Raw genomic sequence first — 27,684 nt, 5'->3', positions numbered from 1 at the left:
AGCTGGCAAGTTCTTTTCTGTATTTAAGTTTATCTGGAGCCATCATACTATATAATGACTAACTGAAGAGTATTAAATACAAAAACCAAATCTTTTACTGATAGCAGTGATGAAAACTTATAGTTAGAAAAATTCATTTTCATTAAGTGAATTAAGTAAGGATTATTTTAAATAATTCAAACTGAGATCAACTCTAACCCCTAAATATAAAGTCAGAAGGTCACTCTCTCCGCTGCACCCACCCAAAAGAAAGTCAATGAACTCTACTAGAAACAAACAGCAAGCATACAGAAGCTATAGTTAAAAGGGAGTCATATCCAACCATGGTGGTGCGTGCCTATAATTCCAGCACTGGGAGGTGGAAACAGGAGGATTGGGAATTTGAGGTCGGCATGAAGAAAAACACTGTATTTAAGGGGGGAAGATGGGGAGGTGAAGCAAAAGCCGTATCAGATTTCTATTCCTCTCTGCCAAATCCAATCTTATCAAAGGATCCTTTAGATCTACCTCTAAATACACACAAATCCTTCCCATGTATCCCTGATCACTGTCACGAACTTAATTCAAACTTATCACTGCATGTACAGACTGAATTCAACAGGTCTTGCCTTCTGTCTTTACCTGTCTCTATTAGTAAGGGTGAAACAAAAACCAACTACTCATGGTATACACCAAGGCTTTCATGGGACCAGATTACCTCCTCCTCATGGCATCTTACTACTACTTGTACCCATTACCTGTAAATCTGAAAGCATCATATTTTCTTAAGCCTCTACCATTTGACATGAGTTCCTTTTCCCTATAACTGAGCAGTGGCATATCTCCTCTATTTGACCCCTTGATGCTAACTTGTAGAGAAAATAAATACTAAGATCACAAAGCTGCAATTTTCAATTCCTTCTACATGCTTAGGTGGCACAACCATAACTGCAGAGTCTACTAATGCGTTTTTGTTTTTTTTTTTAGGTACATTCTTCCTATGTAGCCCAGAGTGACCTCAAACTCACAATCCTCCTGCCTTAGCCTTTTAAGTGCTGAGATTATAGGTATGGACTCTCATGCCCAGCTTTCTATTCATTTTAACTTTGAATGTTACCACCTCTGAGAAGCCTCTGTCTACTCTTTTCTACCCTGCCACAAGTGTTCACATGTTTATTCATAATACAACACAGGCAACAAAAAGATCTGTTAAAACACGAGCTTCTTCTATAGGTGAATCACACACAAAAGGGAAAGAGCCTCGTTTTTTCTTGTCTTTGTAGTCCAATCAACTAGACATCCTAAAACAGTCAACATCATAGCTTAGGGACTCAGGAAAAACAGAAACTATAACAGCCATAAGAAATTAATGAACCTGTATAATTCAGTTCTTTAAATCATATGGAGCATCTATACACTGCAAATCTATATAAATATGACATCTTGTAAGTTCTGTATTTGCCTGTAATGGAAAGACAAGAGCTAGACTAAGAGAAAAGTAACTTGTCAAGTATTAGGGAATGAGAATGGGGGAAGCGGCATCGTTTGATAAAAGCATAAAAGAATGGGGTAGCCTGAGTGGGAAACATGCAGAGTAAAAAATTTACTGACTCAGTCTCCTCTCCAATAATTGGAATTTTCTACATAAATCTGACCAGTAAGATTATATGAACAATTAAATACAGAACTTTTTTGATAGTTTCAAAAGTAGTGCAAGTGTTGCTGCTATATATGCCTTTTTGTTTGGTGAGACAAGATCTTGCAATGTAACCCAAGCTGGCCTCAACTTCCCAAGTGCTTGGATTATAGGCAGGAACCCCCATGCCCAGCTTATATATGCTTTTTTCTTTTTCTTGTCTTTAAGACAGGGTCTCACTATGTAGCTCAGGCTGGCATTGGACCCACTATCATCCTGCCTTGGCTCTCCAAGTGCTGAGATTATAGACATGAACCACCACACCTGTCTTTATCTATACATTTAAATTGCTACTATTTATAGTAGCATAAATATCCATGCCTATACTTGGGAGAGTTATATTTCACTTAATTCTGTCCTTGATTAACATGGAAATCATGAGATATAATATAAAGGCCATTTTATCACAGAACCTGCATGACAGACAATACAAGAGCAAGAGATTATATAAATTATGCTTTCTAGAGTGCATTATTTGAATAATATAATAAATATAACAAAATGCTGGAATTTGTAAGCTGCTTTGGTGACTGTCAGTAAGCATATTGTCTTTACTCAGCTATCACCCAATATAATCTGGTATTTCATGATTGTTTGCATGGACACAGCCTGGCCTGCCTAGACCAACTGAATTTCAACCACTTCCTGACACTGCTCGTTCTCTTAAACTAAAAATTCCAATCTCACTCTATCGAGGACCATGGTCTCAAATACACAGACTAGGCTGATTTGCTTGTCAGCTGGCAGAAATTTATTCCTTACATTTTTAGTCGCTCTGACCAGAGATCCTCTGGTGTTTGTTCCCACCCCATTCAGAGTTCTGCCAGAGTTAGAAAATAAAACACAACAAGTCTCCTCATCACTATCCTTTCTGACTCCTGAACTCTTTCCCTTTTCCCCCACCCTATTAAATAGGAGGGAATATACTGTACTTAACTTCTGCTACACTATAGTTATTTGATCTTGTTTCCTTCTTCATAGCTAATGTGCTCCAGATGTCCAATTACCCACCACCATACTGATATCCACCTAATCTGAAAAGGCAGAGAACCAGGAAGCCACAAACAGTTCTAGGCAGCTAACAGGAAAAAAGGCGAGCAGAGCACTATTCTTAAAAAAAAAAAAAAAAAAATCTGACTCTACAAGTTTCTTCTAAGTTTCCAAAATATTAAAATCAGAAAGTTGGAGAACATAGGACACACCCAAACAAAACAAACAAAAGCCATGAAAAAAAACACGTAAGACAAACATGAATAGGAAAAGTGAAAAGTAGAGCCCAAAACATACATAATGCTAACAGCTTTGGAACATGTGTCAAAGTGACAAAATCCCTTGCTGACACCATAGTAACACAGGTTAATACCATATGTGTATTAACATATGTGTTAACTTCAAGATTCAAGAAATGATAAAAACAAGCTGGTCACTGGTAGCTCACACATGTAATCCTGGCTACTTGGGAGGCTAAGCCTGGGAGAATCCCAGTTTGAGGCCAGTCCCAGCAAACAGTTTCCAAGACCCCATCTCTAAAGTAACCAGAACAAAATGGACTGTTGGTGTGGCTCAAGTGATAGAGCCCCTGCTTTGCAAGAGGGAGTTCAAGCCCTCAGTCTCACCAAAAAAAAAAAAAAAAAAAAAAAACATAACTGCAAACTACATGCCAAGTACTGGCAACTAATAGTATGATGCCATTTTAAGAAAAGAGTAAAATATGTTAGGAAAAACACAGTACCAATTGTGTACTTATAATGTCTTAAACCCTCAGAATAAACATGTAAAAGATTAAAAGGAGAGGTGGGGGGCTGGTGGAATGGCTGAAGTGGTAGTGCACCTGCCTAGCAAGTAGAGGCCCTGAGTTCAAACCTTAGTACCACCAAATAAATAAAAGATTAAAAGGGTTTTAAAAATGTATGCAATAAAGCTAAGAAAATGAGCTTCTAAAAAAGAAAAACCTGAAACATCTGGAATATTAGTTGAGGTTTCATAGAACTTAAAAAAAAAAAAGCATCTGAACTTCCACTAGCTAAAAAAATAAAGCTTAACTACTGAAAGACACTCTCCCTTGCCCTTGTAGTCTTATAAGCTTCCAGGTTTCAGGGCTTGGTGGCCTGTAATACCAGAACTTAAGGAACTGACAGTTCAAAGCTGCCTGAGCTACATACTGAAATCCTCTCAAAATGAAAACCAGGGGCATTCCAAGCAGTGGGAACAAATGATGTCTCTATGTAAAGACAGTGTAAGCCAACTATCTTAAAATTCTATTTTTATAAGGAAGCTATGAGAATAAGATGAAAATATTCCAATACTTAGGACAAGAAGAATAGGAATTAGCTGGCAATCATTTGGAACAAACTATGAAGGTATAGAATACCAGTCAAATATAAAAGTAAACATTTTACTTAAATGTAAGAGCTTCTTAAAATACGTAGCAACCCAGATGATCCTTGACATAGAGTATGTTAAGATTAAACATAAACAGTAAAGAGTAACTGACCTCAAGCACTCCGCCTATCATTAGAACACTCAAATGGGTACTGACTGTATAGACACAGCAAACCACACTCACCTTAAGAGGCTGGGGGCCTCTCAATCCTGCTTGTCCTCCCATCTGGGGAGAGCCCTGTTGTAGTGGCTCAGTCAGTAAGTTGCCAGTATTTCCCATGCCTGGGTTTGGGTACTGCATATTCGGTCGTCCCCGGCCTGCTCCAATTGAACCGTTCATGACTTGATTAGGCATTATCCCCTGTCCATTGCCAGCAGCCAACATTCCAGGATTCATGCCAGCATTCATCCCTGTGTTCATTCCCATGGCAGGCTGATTTACTGGACTGTTCATTATACCTGTTGTGGACTGCGTGGGACCCTGATTTGGTCCACTAGTGCCCATTCCCATGTTGGGAGAAGTCAAGCCTGCTTGTGCCATTGGGCTTTTGACCATGCTATTTATCAAACCTAATCCAGGACTACTCTGTTGGGCCTGGCTGGCCATGACTTGGCCTGCACCACCAACCCCCATATTGAGGTTAGGGGAACTACCAGACCGTAGCAATTCTGACAGCTGTTTATGTTTAGAGGCTGCATCTTGTACTATGCCAAGGCTTGTCTGAAGCTGACTAATATCACCACCATTGGTTAGTCCCAATTCTGTAGAGTTGATTAATTCATCTGGTAAGTCGTGCTCCAGGTCAAACAGGGAGCCAAAATCTAAAAACAAACAGGAAAGATAAAGGTTAAAGTTTAGCACAATCAAAGTCAGATACCAGTCTACATTTTCGTTCTTATAATGATTAAATACAATTTCTAAACCTTGTTCCATAGGATACTACCCATTATTTGTAGTACAACTTTTCATGCTACCCTAAAAAAAACATTGTTATATATTAAAGGGGAGGGAAATTTTTGGTTATACAACCAGATTAAAACACTTCAGAAATGTACTTAAAATGAGACCAACGGAAAAAAGGATTAAATGTTAGTACAATACCAACTACATGCATTGCCAAATGTTTATATTGATAATCATCAGAAAAGACATGCAAGTAAACTGGACTAACATCCCAGAGTTCCTCAGAAGTTAAAACACAAATTTAGAAAGAAAACAAGATTTAAAATATCATAATAAACAGATACTGCCAATACAAAACACTGGCAATTTGTATAATGAATCTACAAATTCACTGTGAGCTTCTGACTTATAGCCTACAGAACAGTTTTACTTAACCAAAACGTAACCAATAAAATTACCACCTAATGCCTTGGGCTCCTTCCAACATACAAACCACTTATCTCCAACAGGGTGCAAATTACGAACCGATACAAGACTCCTCAACACTGGTACTATTTGCATTCTAGTTATGTCTTTGCTGTGGGGGAAGGGAGACTGTCTTGTGATTATAAAATACTCAGCAGATTCTTGGTCTCTACCTGGTACAGTAGCACTATGATAATCAAAATGTCTCCATACATTACCAACTATTCCCTGGAGGGGCCAAACTGCTCCGGGTTGACCGGAAGGTAGTATTAACCTTATTATATCATTTGAGCTGTTTTCTTTCCTTTTAATTCTCCAAAGAGTTTTCACATGAAAAAGCATTAATGGATATTTGAAAACAAAATATACCTGATTCTACAATTTATCCTGTCAGAAATTAGTCCATCCCTGACAGATAAACTATCAGTTTCATGATCTATTTGATCCAATTAAATCTTGGATCCTAAGTGTAATTCTTCCCCTCTGTTTTCTTCCTATTCTTTTTTGTTGTTGTCAGTCTTGCTTTGTAGTTCAGGCTGGACTCAAACTCAGGCCCCTGCCTCAACCTTCTGAGTGCTGGTATTATAGAGTTTGCCCCACCCACATCTGGCATCCTTCCTATTCGTATAGCATTCTATCCTGTTGGTGAAATTTGCGTACCTGACTTCCTCCCCTCCTCCTGTCATCTCTTCTCACCTCCGCCCCCCCCAGCCCCATCCATGAACACAGATGGTAGACCTCTGGAAGAACATGTCTTACCATTAAACACCAACTTCTTGCCTAACGTCCATCAGAGTAAACATCTGGTAATATCTGAACACAACAGAATTGTATCCTAGGATTTCAGGACATGATTTTAGAGTCCAGACCTTTACAGAATTATTTTCAATTTCCTTTTGAAAAATTCTATGGGACTCTCCATTATAAAAACAAAACGTAATAAAACATGAATAGTTTCGGATATAAATTGTCAAATAAAACTGATCTAACGTCATTACTCAAAAGCAATTACTTAATAATCTGACATTTTCAAAACAATTATAACATTTTCATTATTTCCTTTACATAATTTACAAAACTGAGTTATGTTACGTGCAATTCTTGCTTTCCCCATGGAGTACACAAAACTATTATCAGTATACTGTACATGGACAGAAAGAAAATAATCTCCCACACAGAATTTATACATAAGTGATAAATTAGAGGAAATCATAAAATAAACTGAATAAAAATACATTTCAAAACTTATGTTAGAAAATAATAAAAAATTCATGAGTTAAATATCTATGTTGTTACATTAGAAAAACAAAAGCCTATTTAAAAAAAAAGAAAAGAAAAACAGCAGCCAATCAAAGTAAAAGCAATTATACATGAAAGACAAAACAGATATACAGCCAAGAGGGTATCAACAAAACTAGTCACTGCATCTTAAGCAACCAATAGGGGCTGGAGGTATAGCTCTGCGATGGTGTTTGCTCAACCCCCAGCTTGGAGGGGGGAGGGGAGTCACAGACCCACAAGTGAAAATAAAAAACTTCTGGAAAGGTTAACAAAAAAAAGGGGGGAAATTTAAAAATAAAGCAGTACTATTAATGTCCTGCACAAAATGTGGAAACAGACAAAAAACAACTAATACCCAAGAAACTATTCAAACCTTAATGAAAAATAAATAGGACTGGCCAAGCAAGGCAGCTCAAGCCTTTATCAACCTAGCTCCTTGAGAGGTATTGATCAGGAGGATCTTGGTTTGAGGTCAGCAAGTGAAAAATTCTCTGGACCCTATCTCAATAAACAGCAAGCAGGAGATCCTGAGTTCTCTATACAGTACCACCAAAATAAAAATAAAAAAAACCATTAGGAATCAACCAATAAAAATGCTGAGTGTAGTGGCATGTGCCTATCATTCCAGCTATGCAGGAGTGGTCTAATCCAGCTGGGGCATAAACCAAGATTCTACAGGAACCAAGCTCCAGTGGTTCATGCCTATATTCCAAGCTACTGTGGAGAAAGAGATCAGGAGGATCTGGACAAACCTGGGCAAATAGTTCATGAGACCCTATCTTGAAAAAAACAAATCCAACACAGAACAGGGCTGCGGGAGCAGCTCAAGCAGTAAGAGTGCCTGCCTAACAAACCTGAGGCCCTAAGTTTAAACCCCAGTATCACCTTAAAAAGTTATCAATTTTGTTGAGTGTGATAATGGCATAGTAACAATTTTAAAACAAACCCTCTTTACTATGAGATACACAAAATTATCTGGCTGGGATTTGCCTGAAAATATTCCAGTAAAACCTAGGCATGGTGGTATAGGCTTGTAATCCAGCTACTTGGTAGGTAGAGGCGGGAGGATCTCAAGGTCCAGGCATGCTGGGCAACATAACAAATCCAACCTCAAAAATGTCTAAAATGGCAGGCACAGGTAGCTCACACTTATAATCCTAGCTACTCAGGAGGCAGAGATCAAGAGGATAGCAGTTCTAAGCCAGCCTGGGCAAATAGTTTGTGGAACCCTATCTTAAAACCTTCACAAAAAAGGGATGGTGGAGTGGCTTAAGTGTAGGCTCTGAGTTCAAACCCCAGTACCATTTAAAAAAAAAGTCTAAAATACTTCAGAGCAAAAAATTGAGGCAAGTGAAAGTATTAGGAACCTGAAGCTCAGTAATAGGTATTTGGTAGTACTTTGTTATTCTACTTCACTAAAATTTCTCATTTATTAAAGTTTAAAAGGAGATATGGGACTCCTGAGTAATCCTATTAGAGAAAATGAATCCATGGTTAATCTTTCCATAAAGAAAACACCACGTCTAAACTGTTTTACAGGCATGTTCTACATAAAACTTTCTAGGAAAAGACAATTTAACCTTACATAGAAACACTGCAAAATATAAAAGAGAAGGAATATTCTAAAAATTGCATAGGACTACTATAGAAAAATCACCAATCTTCTTCATGAACATAAAAGACTTTAAAAAAATCAAATCCTCCAGCCAGGTGCTGGTGGCTCACACCTATAATCCTAGCTACTCAGGAGCCAGAGATTAGGAGGATCACGGTTCAAAGCCAGCCCAGGCAAATAGTTCAAGAGACCTATCTCAAAAAAAACCCAACACAAAAAAGGGCTGGTAGAGTAGCTCAAGGTGTAGACCCTGAGTTCAAGACCCAGTACTGCAAAAAAAAAAAAAAAAAAAAAAAAAAAAAAACCCAAAAACAAAAAAATACCCACACCAAGTGTCTTAAAAATGTAGTGTCATGATCAGATTGGAATAATAACAGGAATCCTGGAGACATTAGAACAAGAGTAAACTTATACCATTTGCTATTATATAAGATAAAATACATACATATATAAACACACACACACACACACTTTAGGGCTGGAAGTATGGCTCAAGTGGTAGAGCACCTGCCTAGCAAGCACAAGACCCTGAGGTCAAAGCCCGTTATGAGGGAAGGAGGAGAAAATAAATAAATAAATACATATACATATATATACACACACACACACACATACACACTACAGCCATACCTCCAGCCCTTTTGTTTTTGAGGTAGTCTCATTAATTTTACCCAACATGACTAGTTGAGACTTTTTTTATTTTTGTTTTTTTCCGGCACTGGGGTTTGAACTTAAGGCCTATACCTTGAGCCTCTCCACCAGCCTTTTTGTGGTAAGGTTGTTTTGTTTTTTTTTTCCTTCAAGATAGGGTCTCCCAAACTATTTACCCAGGCTGGTTTCAAACCACAATCCTCCTGAGTAGCTAGGATTATAGACATGTACCACTGGCACCCAGCTTGAGATGGTTCTTCAAAGATTCTAAAGCACGACATAAATGTGGTAAATTTATTGTGTTTTATTTTTGTTACTGTTTTGTTTTTTTGAGACAGGGACTATGTGTTCCAGGTTGGTCTCGAACACCTGGGCTCAAGTGACCCTACTGGAATGCTGGGTCTCCAAGTACACACCACTATGCCTGGTAGTTACTACCCTTTTGAAAGTTACATTCTGTATGGGCCAGCAAAGGATTTCCTTTTGTGTGTGTGTGTGTAGTACTGGGCTTGAACTCAGGGCCTCACATGTGGTAGATGCTCTACCAGCTGAGCTACTTGGCCAGCCATTTTATATATTGGGTTATTTTCAAGATAGGGTCTCCCGAACTATTTGCCTGGGCTGGCTTCAAACCGTGATCCTCATGATCTCTGCCTCCTGAGTAGCTAGGATTACAGACATGAGCCACTGGTGCCCAGGAGCAAAGGATTCTTAAGGTTCGTTCATTTAAAAATAAAAAGCAGAGCTAAAGTGGTGAGGCACACCTGTAATCCAAGCTATTAGGGAGACAGATCACTGACTTTGAAGCCATCTGGTGCAAAGTTAACAAGACCCCATCTCAAAAACAAAAACATAAACAAAAGCTCAGGGAAACCTGCCTAGCACGCATGAGCCCCTAAAAGTGCATTCTCCAGTACTGGGGGAAAAAAAAAAAGTGGGGGGGTAAGAAGGGATAGAAGGAAAGGACGGGGAAGAAAAATAGATCCATTCTCTTCAGGTCTCTTCGACAACCCTAACCCTTGTAAGGAGGACTTAAATTTGAAAATTACTGATCTTCTTGTTTTAGAGACACAGTAACAGATCATAACTTTGGCTTCCTTAAGATAAAACCTATTCAAAACCCTTGCATACCAGTCCAATGTTCCACATGTGAAAACAGGCAGTCATTTTAGATTATTGAACATTATGATAACCTACAACTTTTCTAAACATTTTAAACTAAACTAAGGACTGGTGAAGTGGCTCAAGTGTCTAGCCAATGAGAGACCTGAGTTCAACTCCCAGTACAGGGGGAAACTTTTTTTCATAAAATGTAAACAACATTTTCTGACTACAAAAAGTTACCCCATCTCTAATCACTTTCATACTCATGGGGTTTAGAGTACTAAAATGCAAAAGGCTATTGATTTTATTTCCACTATAAAATTTCAAATCTTTCCCCATTACATCTTTAAGATACCCAGAACAAAACCCGGCTGCAAGTTGATGAGAAGTGAATGAAGCAACATACTATAAAAAGGAGACAAAAATGAGGTTATATATTTAAGCCAAAGTTTTGTCATAAAGAGCAAAAATGAAACCCAGTAGTTTAAAGCTATTAAGAAAGCAAGCCCAAAACTAAAAGTTCCTCAAGTTCTTCCTTTTCCTTCAAGCAAAGAGCAAAAAATAAAGGTTAAAATCAGGGCTATTGGTATACCTCAAGGTAGAGCACTTCTCTGGCATGTGCATGTGCATGTCCCTAGCATCAAGGGTTTAAAAAAAGAAGTTCAAAGCCAATTGCTGGTTGCTCATGCCTATAAACCTAGCTATTCAGGAGGCAGAGATTAGGAGAATCAAGACTCGAGGCCAGCCCAGGCAAACAGTTCATGAGACCCTACCATGAAAAAATCCGTCACAAAAAAGCACCGTGGAGTGGCTCAAGGTGTCAGCCCTGAATTCGAGCCTCACTACACCCCCAAAAAAAAAGGTTCAAGCCATCTTCTCAGGCACCTATCTCAACTTGCAATGTGTGGAGGAACAGTTCAGATTAGCTGAATGAAATGAGATATTCAATATATAAGAAGCAACCTAGCTGGATATGGTGGCACATGCTTGATGTACCAATTACTCAGGAGGCTAAGGTAGGAGGATCACATGAGCTAGAAGTCTGAGGCTAGTGTGGGCAACAAAGTGTTCCCCTCTTGTTGGTGGAATGGTTTAAGCGGTAAAACCACCTGTCCATCTGCCCAAGCAAGCATGAAGCCCTGAATTCAAACCCCAGTACAGCCAAAATAAGTGAATAAATACAAATAAAAGGAGAGTTCCCTCTGAGCTGGGGAGGGAATTCAGCATAGTGTTTACCTAACATGCACAAAGCCCTGGGCTCTATATCCTTATCACTGCCAAAATGGGGGTTGGGGGGTGGAGAGGGATTGAGAGAGGAGATGAAGAAAGGAGAGAGGAAGAGAGAGAGGGAAAAAGAGAAAGAAAGAGCAACCTAGAGGATACTGTAACATAACAGTTTCAGATTGTTATTCTAGAGAAAAACTGATTTACTGAAGAATTTTAAGTGGAATTATGCTATGAACAAACCTGCATTTATTAGGAAATACAAACAGAATGAAGAATGAAACAGAGAAGTCTAGAGTAAGGGAGACTGGTCAAGAGGCTGCTGTTAGAGAAATAATCAAAGTTAGCACTTAAAATATAAAGCACAAGTACCAAATGGAAAGCAGCATCAAAAACCATAGGTAAAGGGTTAAGAGAAGACAAAAAGGCAAGAATGACCCCAAAGTTTCTGGCATGGACAAATGAAGAGTATAGTAGTATAATTATTCACACAGACAATCAGAAGAATACATGGTGAGGACTAGTAGGTCAGTGGTAAGGCTCATACATAAAAGTCTTCAAGGTCCTGATTCAATCACACACACACACACAACACACACACACACACACACACACACACACACACACACACACACACACACACACAGCACTATTGGAAAACTTAAGTAGAGTTGTTCAGTAGGCATCTAATTAATACCAAAGGCCCACCAACGAAGCCATCAGGAATGCCAGAAGAGTCAATAATCTACAAAGATGTTAGCAAATGATGCTAAAATCCAACATTCCCCAGCTCATTCCACCAGGAATACTAGGTTCAAAGAAGGAAGCTGTAGTGGTGTTCCATACTCCAAAGAAAACCCACTGAACATAAAACATAGGAGAAAATTAGTAATGCAGGTAAGAGCAGTTTTGGTACTTCAAGAGACCCCGGCACCACAATAACCAGAGCAAAATGCACTGGAGGGGTGGCTCAAGTGATAGACCACCTGCTTTGCAAGAATGAAGCCCTGAGTTCAAATTCCAGGCTCACCAAAAAAAAGATCAAGACAATTCCATGATACAGGAGAAACTGGATAAATATTATTCACCATGAAATATACACATGAAGCATAACCTTCAAAATAGGGACTAGTGGGGGCTAGGCATGTAGCTCAAGAGGTAGAACACCTGTCTAGCAAGCACAAGGCCCTGAGTTCAAAGCTCAGTACCACGAAAAACAAAAACAAAAAAATTTGTGACTATTAACAGAATCTCAAACAATACACTTTTGTGAGCATAAATTTAAAAAAAAAATTTACACTCAACTAAGATATAAAACTTAATATAAAACTAAAATAATTTTGAGCTGGGCACAAAGGTTCATACCTGTAATCCAAGTTAGTCAGGAGGCAGAGATCAGGGAGGATCAAGGTTCCAGGTAAGCTTGGGCAAAAAGTTAGCAAGACCCTATCTTAACCAATAACAAGCTGGGCAAAGTGTTAATGCACCTGTCATCCAGCTACTTGGGAGCAGGATATCTAGGCAGGCATAAAGGCAACTTTTTCAAAAAATAAAAGGGCCAGGTGCCAGTGACTCACACCTATAATCCTAGCTACTCAAGAGGCAGAGATCAGGAGGATCATGGTTTTAAGGGCAGCCTGGAAAAAAAAAGTGAGACCTTATGTCAAAAATACCCAACACAAAAAAGGACTGGTGCTGGCCCTGGTGGCTCATGCCTGTAACCCTAACTACTCAGGAGGATTGCAGTTTGAAGCCAGCCCAGGCAAATAGTTCGAGAGGCCCTATCTCAAAAAACCCCATCACAAAAAACAGGGCTTGTGAAGCAGCTCAAGGTGTAGGCCCTGAGTTCAAACCCTAGAACCACAAAAAAAAAAAAAAAAAACCTTACTCTTAATTTCGCCCTACAACCACATCATTGAAATGTGCTCCTAGATGCACCTATACTTTGAAGATTAACCTGAAGTTTTTCTTATGCACCAACATTTTAAACAGCTGACTATCTCCCTTGCTCTTTATCAATTTATTAACAGTTTACTTAAGCATGGGATTACTAAGATCCCACATATTTTGGTATATTTGTGTAAAAACCTAAACTGTGTGCTAACGTAATTAAAACTGAACATTTCTTGATTTTCAGTAAACTATTCCACAGTAATAACTAAAGGATCCTAGATGGTGAAAGTATGACATCTTTCAAAAAGTGCTTATCTGTAGAGAACAAAGGTGAAAAGTGAGCGGCTTCTGAGTTGGTACCTGCTATATTTTCTATATATGACAACTGTAAACAAAACTTTTTTTTTTTTTGAGATGGTGACTAACTTGCCAAGGCTGGCCTGCATTTGTGACCCTCCTGCCTCAGCTTCCTGAGTAATTGAGTTACAGTTATGTACCACTATGCCCAGCAAAACATGGATCTTAAACAAAACAAACAATTCACTCTGGTAATTATGATTTACTATAAGCTTCCAAGGCAAATGTAAGTTCATTTCTAAAGAGATAAATAATATACTTGTGGTCTTCTTGCCATTAGAATCTTTCCATGCCCCTGATGCTGGGCAATGCCAGGAGAATTAAGACTTTTATCAACTATGTCACTCCTCTGCTCCTACATCTTTATCCTAATGGCGAAGTAAATGGCAAATTCCTTAGCATATTTCTGTCTTTCCATAATAGAACCCCAACATCCTCTTCTGTTTCCCATAAAAGCACCCCAACCACACAGCCTAAGTGCCAGCAACCCTGTACAAATACACATCTTCTCTAAGGAATTTGCTCTAGCAACACCTGACAGAAATGATCCCTAGCTGCTGCCTTTGAAACTTATCAGACCATAATTTATGGGCCCGCAGACATTGAATACTTACCAAGTGTTAGGCATTTGGTATATAAAGATGAATTAAAGTGGTTTCTGCATTCAAAGCCTGTAGGGATTTGGTGGGGTTGGTATACTTGGTACATACAGTTGTTTTAGGATTTCAGCTGTAGTAAGGCTGGGCTTTACCACAGAAGATGGAAGTGTTAAGATTTGTGGGAAAATGGGTGGTTAAAAGAACTTTTTTTTTTTTTTGAGTTCAAGGATTTGCAGGGCCTCACACTTGCTAAGCAGGCGCTCTACCATTGAGCCATTCTGCCAGCACAGAACTTGGTATTGATTCAATGTTAGATAGTCAGATGTGAGAATCTAAGATAATTTCCACATTTCAAGTTTGGGTAGTTGGATAGGTGATGGTTTACCAAGTTAGAATATAGGAAGCATGTGGGGGTAATGTGGCAGGGGAGGTGGCAATGAGCTAAAATTTGGACATTTTGAAGTTATGTGGTTCTCCCGAATTGAGTAGTCACAGCTCTCCCTGCCTAATTCCCCTGCTCCTTCCCCAACCACTCCTCACTTTAAATCATCTCAGGTAAAATTCTGCTCCATCCATTTAAAATGGCTAAAACGAGAAGTCTAAGCATTATTAGCAGTGCATAACTGCCTCCTTGCTCACCTCTACAAGTCATATTTCTTGCTATCCTTCCAGTCAGATGGGACTTACAGGAACACACTCTCTGGTCTTAAACACTCCTGTTTCAGTCCAGGCTCATATCCATTATGAGATTCAAAGATTTAATACCAATTCCTCAAGACAGCCACCAAGGCTGGGAGCACGGATCAAGTGGTAAAGCACCTGCTTATCAAGCACAAAGCCCCAAATTCACACCACAGTACCACCAAAAAAGTAAAAGAAAAAAAATAAGAGCACATTGCAAGTATTAACAATAAATGTTGTTTGCTCACTTGTTGAGACAGGATCTCTGGTTCTGGCTCTACATATAAAATGTACTTTTTACTTAGATGTGATAAAAAATTTTGAAAAGCACTACACAGCTCTTTCTATTCTTCTCCCTTGTAAGAAAGGCTTGAATACCCAGATTCACAAATGAAAAAATACAAAAAATAGTGCTCAATCACACAACTCCTTAGGAAAAAACTTTTTTTTTTGGCAGTACTGGGGTTTGAACTCAGGACTTCATACAGGTACTCTAGCACTTGAGCCACACCTTCAACCCATTTGCTCTGGCTATTTTGGAGAAGGGCATTTTTGCCAGGCCTGCCTGAACCACACTTCTACTTTAAGCTTCCAACCTTCACTGAAATGACATTGCATGGTGTTGGTTGAGAGGGGGTCTCACGAACTCCCTGCCCAGACTGGCCTCAAACTCTGAACAGCTTTTTTTCCAGTTTCTCATTAAGGTTTTTTTTGTTTTATGTTTTTAGTGGTACTACTGGGACTTGATGTCAGGGCCTCCACCTTGAGCCACCCCACCAGCCCTATTTTTGTGAAGTGTTTTTTGAAATAGGGTCTCTTGACCCAGTGCCCAGCTCAGTTTCTCATTAAGAAACTACCTATTCATCATTTTTAATTACTTATACATACAAAACATTCAATGTGATAGCACTATAATACTTGTATTCTTGTTTTAATCTCTGTTCCCATATTCTTACACTGCTAAAAAACAATGTTTGGAAAGATGATGTAAAAATGCACCATAAGGTTTATTCTAACACTACTCTCTGAACTTCAAGTACTTGCTTTTGTGCTTGTGTCTTTATCCATTCTAGCTACAGATCCACTAAAATAAAACAAAACAAGGCTGGCGGAGTGGCTCAAGGCATACAGCACCTGCCTAGCAAGTGTGAAGCCCTGAGTTCAAACTCCAGTGCCACCAAAACAAAACAAAACAAAAATCTACCACCATTTCCTTGTGGCATAGTCACAGTTAACATTAATGAAGCCAGGTGCCAGTGGCTCATGCTGTAAACCCAGCTATTAGCTACTTGGGAGGCTGAGATCGGGAGGATTGAGGTGCAATGCCAGCCCCAACAAATAGTTTTGAGACCCTCCCCCCATCTATAAAATAACCAAAGCAAAATGGACTGGAGGTGTGGCTCAAGCCCTGAGTTCAAATCCAGTCTCCCCTCCACATACAAAATGCTTAATGAGCACATACTATGAAGCAGCAAGCACTGTTCCCCTTAAGCATTTTATAAATTCTCATGTATTCCTTTACCACAACCCTGTAAGGTAGGTACTACAGGTGAGGAAAATGAGACACAAGTTAGGTAACTGGCCTAACATCCACAGTTAATAAACACAGGTAGGAATTCTGAATTCTGATAATCTGACTCCAAACCCCATACTCTTAACCACTCTTCCCCGCCCCCCCATTTTAATTTTACTGTCTCTCAACAAAATTACTCCTACTTGGACTTTTAGACATTTATAAAAAAGAATCTGCATTTATAAACAAATTATATCTCAATTGCTCAGAAAGGGCTTAATACATGGATGTTTTCTTAACCTTTTTGTTAGAACTGGGCAACAAAAAATTTCCCATTAAAATTCCAGAAGGAAACAACCACCCATCATGTGAAAAAAAGTTAACTGAAAAATTCAACGTTTTAATTTTTTTTGTATTTGGCATAATTTGTTTCACTTGCCCATTAATTTCACTAACATTTACACAACTCAAAAATTTTAATTTCAAGCCAGGTGTGGTGGTGAGTGCCTGTAGTTCTAGCTATTGGGGAGGCAGTTCTTAAGTTTGAGGCCAGCTTCAGCAATATGGAAAGACTCCCATCTCAAAAAATGAGTAAGTAAAAAATACAACCTGGGAAAGGAAAAACTCAGCTGGGCTTGCAGTACATGCCTGTGATTCCAGCAGACAGAAGGCTGAGGACAGAAGGACCGGGAGCTTGAGCCCAGCCTGGGCTACACAGTGAGATCCCATCTCAAAAAACAAAGGTCTGGCAGCATGGCTCAAGTGGAAGAGAGTGTGCCCTGCAAGTGCAAGGCCCTTAGTTCAAACTCCAGTACAAAAAAAAGAAAGCAAAAACCTCAGCATCTGGACACACAAAAGCAGCATGTCTTATTTTTCATTAATTATTGGATATATGAATTGATAGAGTAACTTCTGAATTGTTTTTGTAAATACACCAGAAGTATTTCACACCCCCACTAGAACTTGCAACATTCTTCCTACACTTTTCCCCATTCTTCCTTAACCACTTAATGTCTCTAACAAATACCACTCCACACAAACTTTCAACCACTTCAATTCTTTTTCCTTTTCATGGACTAAACTAGAGGAGGTAGAAAAATCAAAGTAACAAAAAAATGCAGCAAGGCATCAAAGACAAGTGCCCTTTTCTCCTTCCCTTTCATCCATTCACTGGACATAGCAATACATTCCCTACCTCAACTCCTAATGGAAAAGGGTGCCCATACTGTAACACATACAAGCCTTACAACATAACAAAAAAGTCACTTTATCTGTCAACTGTAGATGACCTTCTTGAAGGCCTCGAGAACAAGTAATTGCCAGAGAAATTTAAGGAACTTGGTAAAATGTTCAGCTAAACTGCACTGAAACCAGCAATACTTCACTAGACCAAGGGATTGTACCTGAACTACTCCAAAAGCAGTTTTTTTTGTGGTACTGGGGCTTAAACTCGGGGCCTACACTTTGAGCCACTCTACCAGCCCTTTTTTGTAATGGGCTTTTTCGAGGTAAGAGTCTCACAAACTATTTGCCCAGGCTGGCTTTGAACCATGATCCCCCTGATTTCTGCCTCCTGAGTCACTAGGATTATAGGTGTGAGCCACCAGCACCCAGCAAAAGCAGAACTCTTAATGTAAATGTTCATACCTAAAAAATAAAAAAGGAACGGGTCTAAGAGCTGAAAAAGGAATGGCCTCTATTAAGTGATCTGGGCAAGTGACTAGTACACAATTTTAAGAAAACTACAAACTTATTTTAAAAATCCTTACCATCTCTCTAACATGATGTACATTAACGTAGTGGTAAAATATAATTATACTTTATATACTATCTGCTCTGTTACTTCAAACTGGGGGAAGGGAAGGATTAGCTTGGGGGCATAAACCCAATCCAATCTGAAAGCCAGAGAAGGATCTTTACCATACTAAATTATGCCAGCTTCTAAAACTGTCACCCACCTTTCAGGCTGTTCTTTTAAGTGCTTAGAGAATTAAATGTTTACAAAGCAGTGACAGAAAATGTTCACTGAGCAATGAAAGCAAAGATCATCATCATTTTCACTCAGATTATAAAGAAAGAAGTTCAAGAAATATTTCCAGAACTTATCTCCTACTAACTTCTTTGGTCAATTTTACCAAAAAAATTTTTACAAATAGCTTTTATGATCTTTTCTGAGCAGGAAAAAGGGTAGAACAAAAAAAGTCGCATTATTTATCAAATGTTTGGTTCTGCCCTAACCATATCAAACTAAATAATATTTTCAATGAACTAAATGCAAATGCTGAAAAATCAAACATAAAGGTGCAAAGAGAAAAAAATTAAGCTTCTCGGGGCTGATGGAGTTGCTCAAGCAGTAAAGCACCTGCATAGCAAGCGTGAGGCCCTGAGTTCAAACCCCAGAACCACCAAAAATTAAAAAAAAAAAAAGAACAAAAAGTTTCTCTCCCCATTCCAACACATAAAACTTGAACTTAATTAAAATTATTTCAATTAACCTGGAAATTTCTTAGGAAATCTGAGTATTAAAAGCCATTTTCAGGGCTGGCAGGCATGGCTGCTGTGGTAGAGTGGCTGCCTAGCATCCTAGCATGTTCCTAGCCCTGGGTTCAATCCCCAGTACTGCACAATCATTTTCTTTCTGCATTAGTACCTAACCTGAGAAACTCAAAAGCTGGGATTTAAGCACTATATTTTTAGTAGTATTTCAGCATGTCAGTCCACTGCATTCCAGTTTTCTTTCCTATAAACACACTCAAACACTCTTTTTTTTTTTAAAAGCTGGGCATTGTGGTACATGCCTGTCATCCCAGCTATGGTTTGTTTGTTTGTTTGTTTTGTGGCACTGGGGATTGAACTCAGAGTCTCATGCAGTCAAGCTATATCCCCAGCCTCAAACACTCTTGATAGGTATACTCACACTACAAAATTTGCAAATCTAAGTCACTTTTTAGGAAATTTCTGGGGTACAGAATTTCTGACTTATTTTTCATCAGTTCTAAGATAAAAATAAAAATCAAGTACCAAGAAAAACTTCCTTTCACATTTATGAAATATCCAAGAAACAAGTCAGAAGTCAAAACAGACAAGTTTCAAGTGTAAAATTCAAAATTTTTAAAACGAAGCCGGGCGTGGTGGTTGACACCTGTAATCCTAGACACACAGGAGGCAGAGATCAGGAGGATCGAGGTTCAAAGCCAGCCTGGACAAATAATTCCTGAGACCCTATCTCGAAAAACCTTTCACAAAAAAGGGCTGGTGGAGTGGCTCAAAGTGAAGGCCCTGAGTTCAAGCCCCAGTACCACCAAAAAAAAAAAAAGTTTTAAAAGTGGAGTGCCCCATTAAAAGTTGAAAACTTATATTACTATTACATCCTATTTAGGATGCAAAGAAATATCAAAACATAATAGTACCCAGTGAAAATTAAGTTCACAGAAGGACAGTATTTTCTTCATACTCACTTCTCCCCTTTAAAAAAAAAAAAAAAAAAACAGGCTGATTACAATTTAAAAATGTATGTACACCAAACAATTCCTGACTAAAATCTTGATGAGAAAAGTTATCCTCAATACAAGTTTTAGAGAAAAGTAAACACTTTGCAGTAAGAATTAATCTCAATGTTGAAGAGTTTTTTTTTTTTTAACACGTAGGACTCTAATAATTACTCAAAGATATTTCTATGGAAAAATATTATCTGTTGAAACTATTCCAAGAATGGGGGGAGAATAGTGGAAAATGATGGGCGGGGTGAATTCAACTATGGTATTTTTGATATATTTTAAGAACTTTTGTAAATGCCACAATGTACCCCCAACCCAGTACAAAAAAAGTAGAATTTTTTTTAAAAAATGCTATTTCTAGGAGCAAAACAGTTTTGATTATTAGTAAGATATTGCCAATATGAGTTAGCCTAAGTTATACAAGTTAGCCAACAACACAGATCAGACATGGAGAATACAGTACTGCAACTGAACAGAAGTGTTCAAACAGAACTCCTAGACTAAGCTGCTCAAATCAAGACTCATCAAAACATAGTATGTGAAGTTTTCCCTACAATATTCAAAGTTACTAACTCAAATGTAAAACACAAAACTAAAGAAACAACATGAGAATTACAGGGAGAGGAAAATGCATCTTAAAAATGATCTAAAAATGTGAATGACACTGTAGTTAAGTGTAAATGAATACAATAACGTGTATATGAATTTTGAAGACAATAAAAAAAATCCCTTAAAAGTACAGAAACTTCAAGGCACTGCCACAGATCAAAGTTCACAAAGAGCCAATGCTAAGTCCTTACTTAGGTAGCGGGGCCCTGCAAGATTGCTACTTCTCGATTTTTGTGGGTTAACTAAACTCTTGACCTGTAATATATGTATCTTATAAAAGCAAAGAATTCAAAGCATTTGCTATATCATCCTACTTACATCTTTTAAAATGATCTCTACCTAGAAACATGCTCTAAAGTTCTCTACAAACTTAAAAGGAACATTTAACTCCACTATGCACTCTCACTGGCAGATGGAGGGGTGACGTTGAGCCTGTTCCCAGGGAGTTAAAGAGATGCTTGTAGTAAGGGGGAACATCTTGTGGACTGTCATATGGCCAGCCATTCTTCCTCTTCATTATCCTGGCATCTCAAACAACTAGACAGCAAAAGAGAAGGTCGGTGGCCATCAGACTAACAGCATTAAACCAAGGGGGGAAAAAAGGGGATGATGGAAGAGGTCTCCCTGATTTTTAATCCTAACAAAGGGCTATCCACAAATAACAAAAATGCATAGACCTTTTAAAGAATTCATAAACCTTTTAAACTGAAAACCTCTATCTACAAGTATCTGAAAAGTAAAAGGACAAAAGCATACACAAATACAAAACCTAATGCACATTTTAAACTTTTGTACAATCTGTTCATGTTTGAAGTTCATGACTGGGACTCTTTCAACTTCTAATCTTGATTTCCAAGTACGTAATTCCAGAAAGTTGTTTGCTTTTTCTTTTTTCTTTCTCCATAAATAAGAAAGTGAGGGAGGCCGGGGTGGGTGGGGAGGGATCCTGCAAAAAAAAAAAAAAAAAAAAAAAAACCCTCTCTCTGCTCCCCCTTATGAAAACCCAGAGTTTCAGACATTTTGGTTCACACCAAATAACGGGGAGATGTAAAATGAACTGCGCTCCATATTGATTCTTAAAGCAAATAAAGGGGGGAAGCAGCTAAGAATGGTAGGTAAGTCAAAATAATTTTGTTAAACTTCACATCAAACTTGAAATTCGGGATCTCACGCATACATAAACCAAGATTTTTTAACATCCCATTCCTTAACAAAAATCTTGTAAAAGGAGCAAAAATCTTGAAAAGGGAAAGTAGGAAAAAGTAGAGGAAACAGAATTAAGTGCAATAGAACAGAAAGGATTTGAAATCCCTCAATCACAATCACCACCAAACAAAACGTAAAGCTGTACAAGAGCCCTGACACACAACTGCACTGGCATTTCCCAAATTAAACTGCATGGGAGCAAAAATAAAGACCATGTCCATGCAGCACCCACTTACGAGCTCTAATTCCAGAACACACACCGACGTGACATGACACAGTGTTGCAACCAATCTATCAGCAGGCAAAGAAAATGGTTGGGCTACTGGACGTCTTCGACTGGCCCATTCAAACACCTTTAAAATTAATTACGGGGCAGAGAACCAGGAAGGCACTCCGAGGGGAAAATCGCCAAGAATAAAGGTGCACCGAGCAGAAAAGGCCAAGGGGACTGTGGCAGGCCAGGACTCCCGAGACTAACCTGTGCCATCGCTGGCCGACGCCGAGAGGGCCGGAGATGAGAGTTTAGGCCGCTTGGCTGAAGGCGGCCCCGGTTCCACCACATTCTCGGCCATTTTTAATTCTTTCGGAGATCCAGGCGAGGAAAACGAGAATCCTCGGGAAATCTCCTCTTCGGCTCGGGGTCCCCGCCCCGCTCCCAGGGGTGGGCTTGGGGGCTTCGTCGACACCCGACGGGGTGGGGGGAAGTTCCTTTTTCTCTTCGCCGAGTGGCAGTGGCTGGAGAGGGATGCGGACTCGATAGAAAAGGTAGGGGCAAGTGCGAGGGGCCGGGCCTGGACCAGGCCCGGAGGAGGGCACAGCAACACGATCTGCCGAGCGCGTCCGCTGCGGCGAAATCCCGAGAACTCGCGACTCTAGAGGCGCAGTCCACAGCCCGCCACGGCCGGCCGCTGCCCTGCCGAGGTCTCTCGGAGCTCCGCCGCCGCCATCAGCCTCTTCCTCCTCGGCACTGTCCTCCTCCTTCTCATCGCCACAAGGAGGCGGGGGCGAAAAGGGGGGAGAGGAGGAGGCGACGAGAGGCACTCACCACCTCCCGGTGCCCCCTCCCGGGCCTGCGCCCCCACCCTCCGAACACTCCTCCTGCCGCCGCGCTCCGCGCCGCCGCCGCACCGGCCCCTAATGGCCGCACAGAGCTCACCGGAGCCGAGAGCCAGGCTGGCGCCGCCGCCTCACATCGCGCGACGGCCGGCGGAGTCGCGGGAGGACGCCCGGCACGGAGCTCGCCGGCCCAGAGAGCCAAGGGGGCCGGGCCGGGCAGCGCCGCCCGCCCGTCCGTCCGTCCGTCCGTCCGTCCGCGCCGACGCCGAGCCCACCGAGGAGGCCCCGGTCGGATGGCGGCGCAGGCGGCCTCCCCGCGCTCTCCTCCTTCGCCCTCCTCTCCCGCGAAGATAAATATATACGGCCGCGGCTACAGCCCCTAGCCCCGGCGGCCAGGTGCGGGAGCGCCCGCCCCCCCGGGGCTCGGTCGGGGCCGCCTTCGGCGGAGGGCGAAGGCGCCGCGGGGCGCGGGGTTATGTAATGGTCCCCCCCTAGGCGTCGACGCCGGCCCGGCTCCGGACTGCGGTGGGGGTGTGTGCGAGCGGGAGGGGGCTGGGGGTCGCCTCAGCCCGTGCGCCCCGGGCCCCCGGCCACTGTCTCGGCTCCAGCTGCCGCTCTCTGGCCCGGCTTCCTTCCGCACTCCCTGCTCCCGCAGTTCGCACTGAGCCCGGCGTCCCGCTTGCCCACTCTCGCCCGCTCCCTCTCGCCCTCTCTCCCCCCCAGCCTAGCACACAAACAAGATGGCGGCTGTTGTTTCTTCCCTCTGCCGAATCCTCCTTACAGGCTAGCGGTAGCGGCGGCGGCCGGAAATGAGCCAAAGTGGGGGGGGGGGGTGAAAAAGGGGAGGGGCCGGGCCTCCGGAGGGTGGGGGAGGGGGCGGGGCCTTGGCCGAGCAGCTCACACAATGGGGGAAGCGGAGCCGGGGGCGGGGTCGGTTCCAATCACGGGATCCGCCCAAGGCCCCAACGCGGTTGGCGCTTCCGCAAACTCCCTCAGCGTCACCCGGTGGCTCCCTTTAAAGGGGAGGATTGTAAAGGGGGGTCGGGGGCGGACTTGGAACCTATTTTCAGTCGGTCGACAGTTACGGGGGGGAAGGTGCCTGGGCTGGGTCTCTGCGCTGAGGACCGGTTGGAGTCCGGGTGTCCGAGCCCAGGAGCTGCTCTGGGAAAGCGCAAAGTCACGGCGCAAGTGGCAGAAATGGAGAGCCCGTGGGGACGGCCCTGTCGCCGAGGCCCTTGGCTGGCTGTCCTCTGAACTCTGCTGAATCCACCAGGCACATACTTGCTGCTCGGTGTTTCAGGACAGAGACCCAGTGCATACTCACTCCCCTCCATCGCCTTCGCGAAGGGAAAGGGTTCACATCCTAAAGTCTCACTGATTACAAATTGTCTCCATTTTCTACGAGTTGTCCAGTTGCTTAGGACGAGAACATATATTCATGGTTGGAGAAATCACAGCAGTGGGAGCGTGTTTAGGGCCAGACCCAGATTGCTTTTTGCCTCCACGGAGTCTACACACCCCTACCAGGTAACATTCAAACCAAAGGAGCCTCGAAATATTTTTCCGAACCTATCCAAGAACTGAAGACATTTAAGGATATTTCTTTTCACACATTCCCTATAAACCAGTCTAATAAAAGACCGCGTTATTCATTTATTCATGTGTGCATACATTGTTTGGGCCATTTCTCCCGCCTACTTCCCACCCCCTCCCCCTTTCCTCCATCCCCCTCGCATGTAAATTTAAGTTTTATAATGATGTGAGACATATACTTGGTTCTAAAGTCAAATTTTTGAAATAAAATATATTGGAAGTCTAAAAAAAAAAAAGAACGCGTTAGGTAGTGCCTTAAATATAAATACAGATAAAAGCAAAAGTGTAAAGTGCTAAAGATAATGTAAGAAAAACAGAAATGTAACAACAAGCTTGGTAAATGCTTGCATGTGCAGTGACATTTGTGAGGCCACACAATTTTGCAGCAGAGGGCAGAGAGCATGCTTTCCCGTTCCTACACATTCCTTACAGGATCCCTCTGCTTGGCATGGGAGAAGGTGGCAAGGTGGTAAGCGGTCCCCCAGAAAACCCTCAAACCATTGTCAATCAAGACGGTTAAAAGCACTTTCTCTTATTTCCTATCTTAATTGGTGTTTGCCTACCGGGATTGCATTTTTGTTGTTATCGTTTCTAAATGAGTTAAAAGAATAAATAATCTAAGAACATGTCTGCAGCTGGCCATGTGGATGAGTTCTGTCCTGTTCACCCAAACTATGGTAGAAAAGCAAGCAAATTGACAAGGGCAGTACCTCCATCCTTTTACTGGGGATTGAAGCCAGAGCTGAGAAAATAAGAATCACACAAATGCAAATAAGGTGAAATTTAAGATGATTTGAAAGAAAACATTGGAAGCCCAATGTGGTGGCTCATGCCCGTAATCCCAGCACTCAGGAGGCTGAGACAGGAGGATCTGGACTATACAGCTCAGACCCTGTCTCAAAAAACAAGCAAAAATAAGTAAATAAAAACAAAAACAAAAAAAACAGGATCAGCCTGGATTATATCTAACCTGAGCAATTGTGGGGTGCCATGTGTAGATGAAGAATGCTTTGTAGCCGGGCACCAGTGGCTCTTTCCTATAATCCTAGCTACTCAGAAGGCAGAGATCAGGAGGATCAAAGTTTGAAGCCAGCCCAGGCAAATGGTTCATGAGACTATCTCAAAAAAAAAAGTCTTCACAAAAAAAAAAAAAAAATGGGTAGAGTAGCTGGTAAAGTGGCCCAAGGTATAGCCCCTGAGTTCAAACCCTAGTACTGCAAAAAAATACAGAATTCATTTATGAGACTAAGGATGGGTTAGATCCCCAACACCAAAGCATTTATGAAAAAGTTGCTGTTCATTGGTGGTTGAACCTGTAATCCTAGCTACTTGGGAGCCCTGGCAAATAGTTCATGAGACCCCATCTCCAAAATAACCCGAGCAAAATGGACTGGAGGTATGGCTCAAAAGATCAAGCAATAGAGTTCAAACCCCAGTGCCACAAAAAAAAAAAAAAAAAAAAGTTGTCTGCTGGCAGCTGGGGGATCCAGACAGCAGAAACTGGCAGGTAAGAATAGAGGCATTGACGTCAGATAGGACAGGTTTTAAATTCTGGCTCTATCTTTTAGTAGCTGTATGACTGGGCAGAATGATCATCTGTAAAATGAGGTTTATGATTAGACCTACTTTATGAAATGGCTGGGGGGGCTAGTTCAGTGGTATCGCATGTACTTAACATGCACAAGACCCTGGGCTTGATCCCCCGCACTGAAAAAAAAAAAAAACTATTGTAAAGATTAAATATAAGATAGGCATAGTGGTACATGCCTGTAATCCCAGCTCTTTTTTTTTTTTTTTTTGGTACGGGGGCTTGAACTCAGGGTCTTCACCTTGAGCCACTCCACCAGCCCTTTTTTATGATTGGTATTTTAGAGACAGAGTTTCAAGAACTATTTGCCCGGGCTGGCTTCAAACCGTGATGCTCCTGATCTCTGCCTCCTGAGTTGCTATGATTACAGGTGTGAGCCACCAGCACCCAGTTTAGCCCAACTCTTGAAGCACAAATTTGAGGCAAAGTTAACAAGACCCTATCTCAAAATAAAAATAAAAATGAAAGGGCTAAGGGTGTCGCTCAAGTGGTAGAGTGCTTGCTGTGAGGCCCTGGGTTCAACCCCCATAATGCAAAATAAATAAAATGAGATACATAGATGGATGGATGCATGGATAGACAGATAGATAGATGGATGGATGGATGGGTGGAAAAGATTAAATGCCAGAGTTTATGGGTAATGCTTATCACAGTGCCTGGTGCATAACAGCCATATACCTTAGCTATTTTAAGGCATTTGTTCAAAAATGAAACACAGGAGACTGCAGGATGACTGTGAGTTCCAGGCCAGTCTGGGATATATAGTGAGATCCTGTTTCAAAATAATAATAATAATAGTAAATAAATAGAAATTGTCATAACTCAAGAGTCACTAGAAGAGAGAAAATGAGGTTGGTGTCTGGTAATTCATTGCTCACACCTCCCAGTCAGAAGGGATGTCTCACAGGACCATGCAGCTCCCTCCAGGACATTCTCTGTTCACCTGGAGACCTGATGACTAATCCAGCTTCCCAGGAGCCCCGATTGCCAGAGATGAGAGCCTTGTTGGTGGGCTCAAAATAAGAGAAAGGCTTTATATCCTGCATCTTGTGGCATTGTGGCCTTGGTTCATCTTTATCCCCTCTCTCCCAGATCTACCTTTTTTTTTGTCTGTTCTATTACTATTTCCACTGCCTAATTCCACTTGTCCAGCTACAAACCTAGAGCCATCCATGAATGCACATGACCATCTCTGTTCCACCTTCTTCATATGGAATCCTTAGTCCTGTGGATTCTATTTCCTAAGTCATCTTCCAAATCAAGTGGATTTTGAGCTACATGAAAGTATTACAGACTTACTCACAAAAATTAAGTTAAAAAGGGCTTGTATTGCTGGGTGTGGTGACTCATACCTACAATCCCAGTTACTCGGAGGTAGAGATGAGGAGAATCGAGGTTATAGATCAGCCCCAGCAAAAAATTTGAGAGATCCCAACCAATAAAAGCTGGGCATGGTGGTGCACACCTATGATCCTAGCATTAGTAAGAAGTTCTTTAATGCCAACTGCTGTGGCTCACGCCTGTCATCCTAGCTATTCAAGAGGCAGATTTCAGGAAGATCAAAGTTCGAAGCCACCCTGGGCAAATAGTTCATGAGACCCTATCTTGAAAAAACCCACCACAAAAAAGGGCTGGTGGTATGGCTCAAGGTGTAGGCCCTGATTTCAAATCCCAGTACCCAAAACTAAACAACACTCTTTAAACAATCTAGGGTCTTCTATAACACAATATAACCTGGAAGTGACAGCCCATCACATTTGCCATAATCTATCAATGAGAAAAGAGTCACAG

At 41.2% G+C, this 27,684-nt stretch overlaps 1 protein-coding gene across 1 annotated transcript in view; it reads right to left on the bottom strand.

Annotated features, from left to right (window-relative positions):
* Positions 1-23,501, bottom strand: part of Ep300 (E1A binding protein p300) — a 75,454-nt gene extending 51,953 nt beyond the window's left edge. The window contains exons 1-2 of the mRNA XM_020170609.2: positions 22,135-23,501; positions 4,242-4,879 (exon numbers count right to left, since the gene is read on the bottom strand). Of these exons, the coding sequence (XP_020026198.2) occupies positions 4,242-4,879; positions 22,135-22,228 (732 nt within the window). The 5' untranslated portion in view covers positions 22,229-23,501. The remainder of the gene's footprint in view (positions 1-4,241; positions 4,880-22,134) is intronic.
* Positions 23,502-27,684: the final 4,183 nt, after the last annotated feature.

Source organism: Castor canadensis, chromosome 8 (genome assembly GCF_047511655.1).
Source record: "Castor canadensis chromosome 8, mCasCan1.hap1v2, whole genome shotgun sequence".
In the NCBI taxonomy this organism is placed as follows: domain Eukaryota; kingdom Metazoa; phylum Chordata; class Mammalia; order Rodentia; family Castoridae; genus Castor; species Castor canadensis.
Note: the sequence above shows the minus strand (reverse complement) of the source record. Positions and strands in the feature narration are given on the sequence as shown.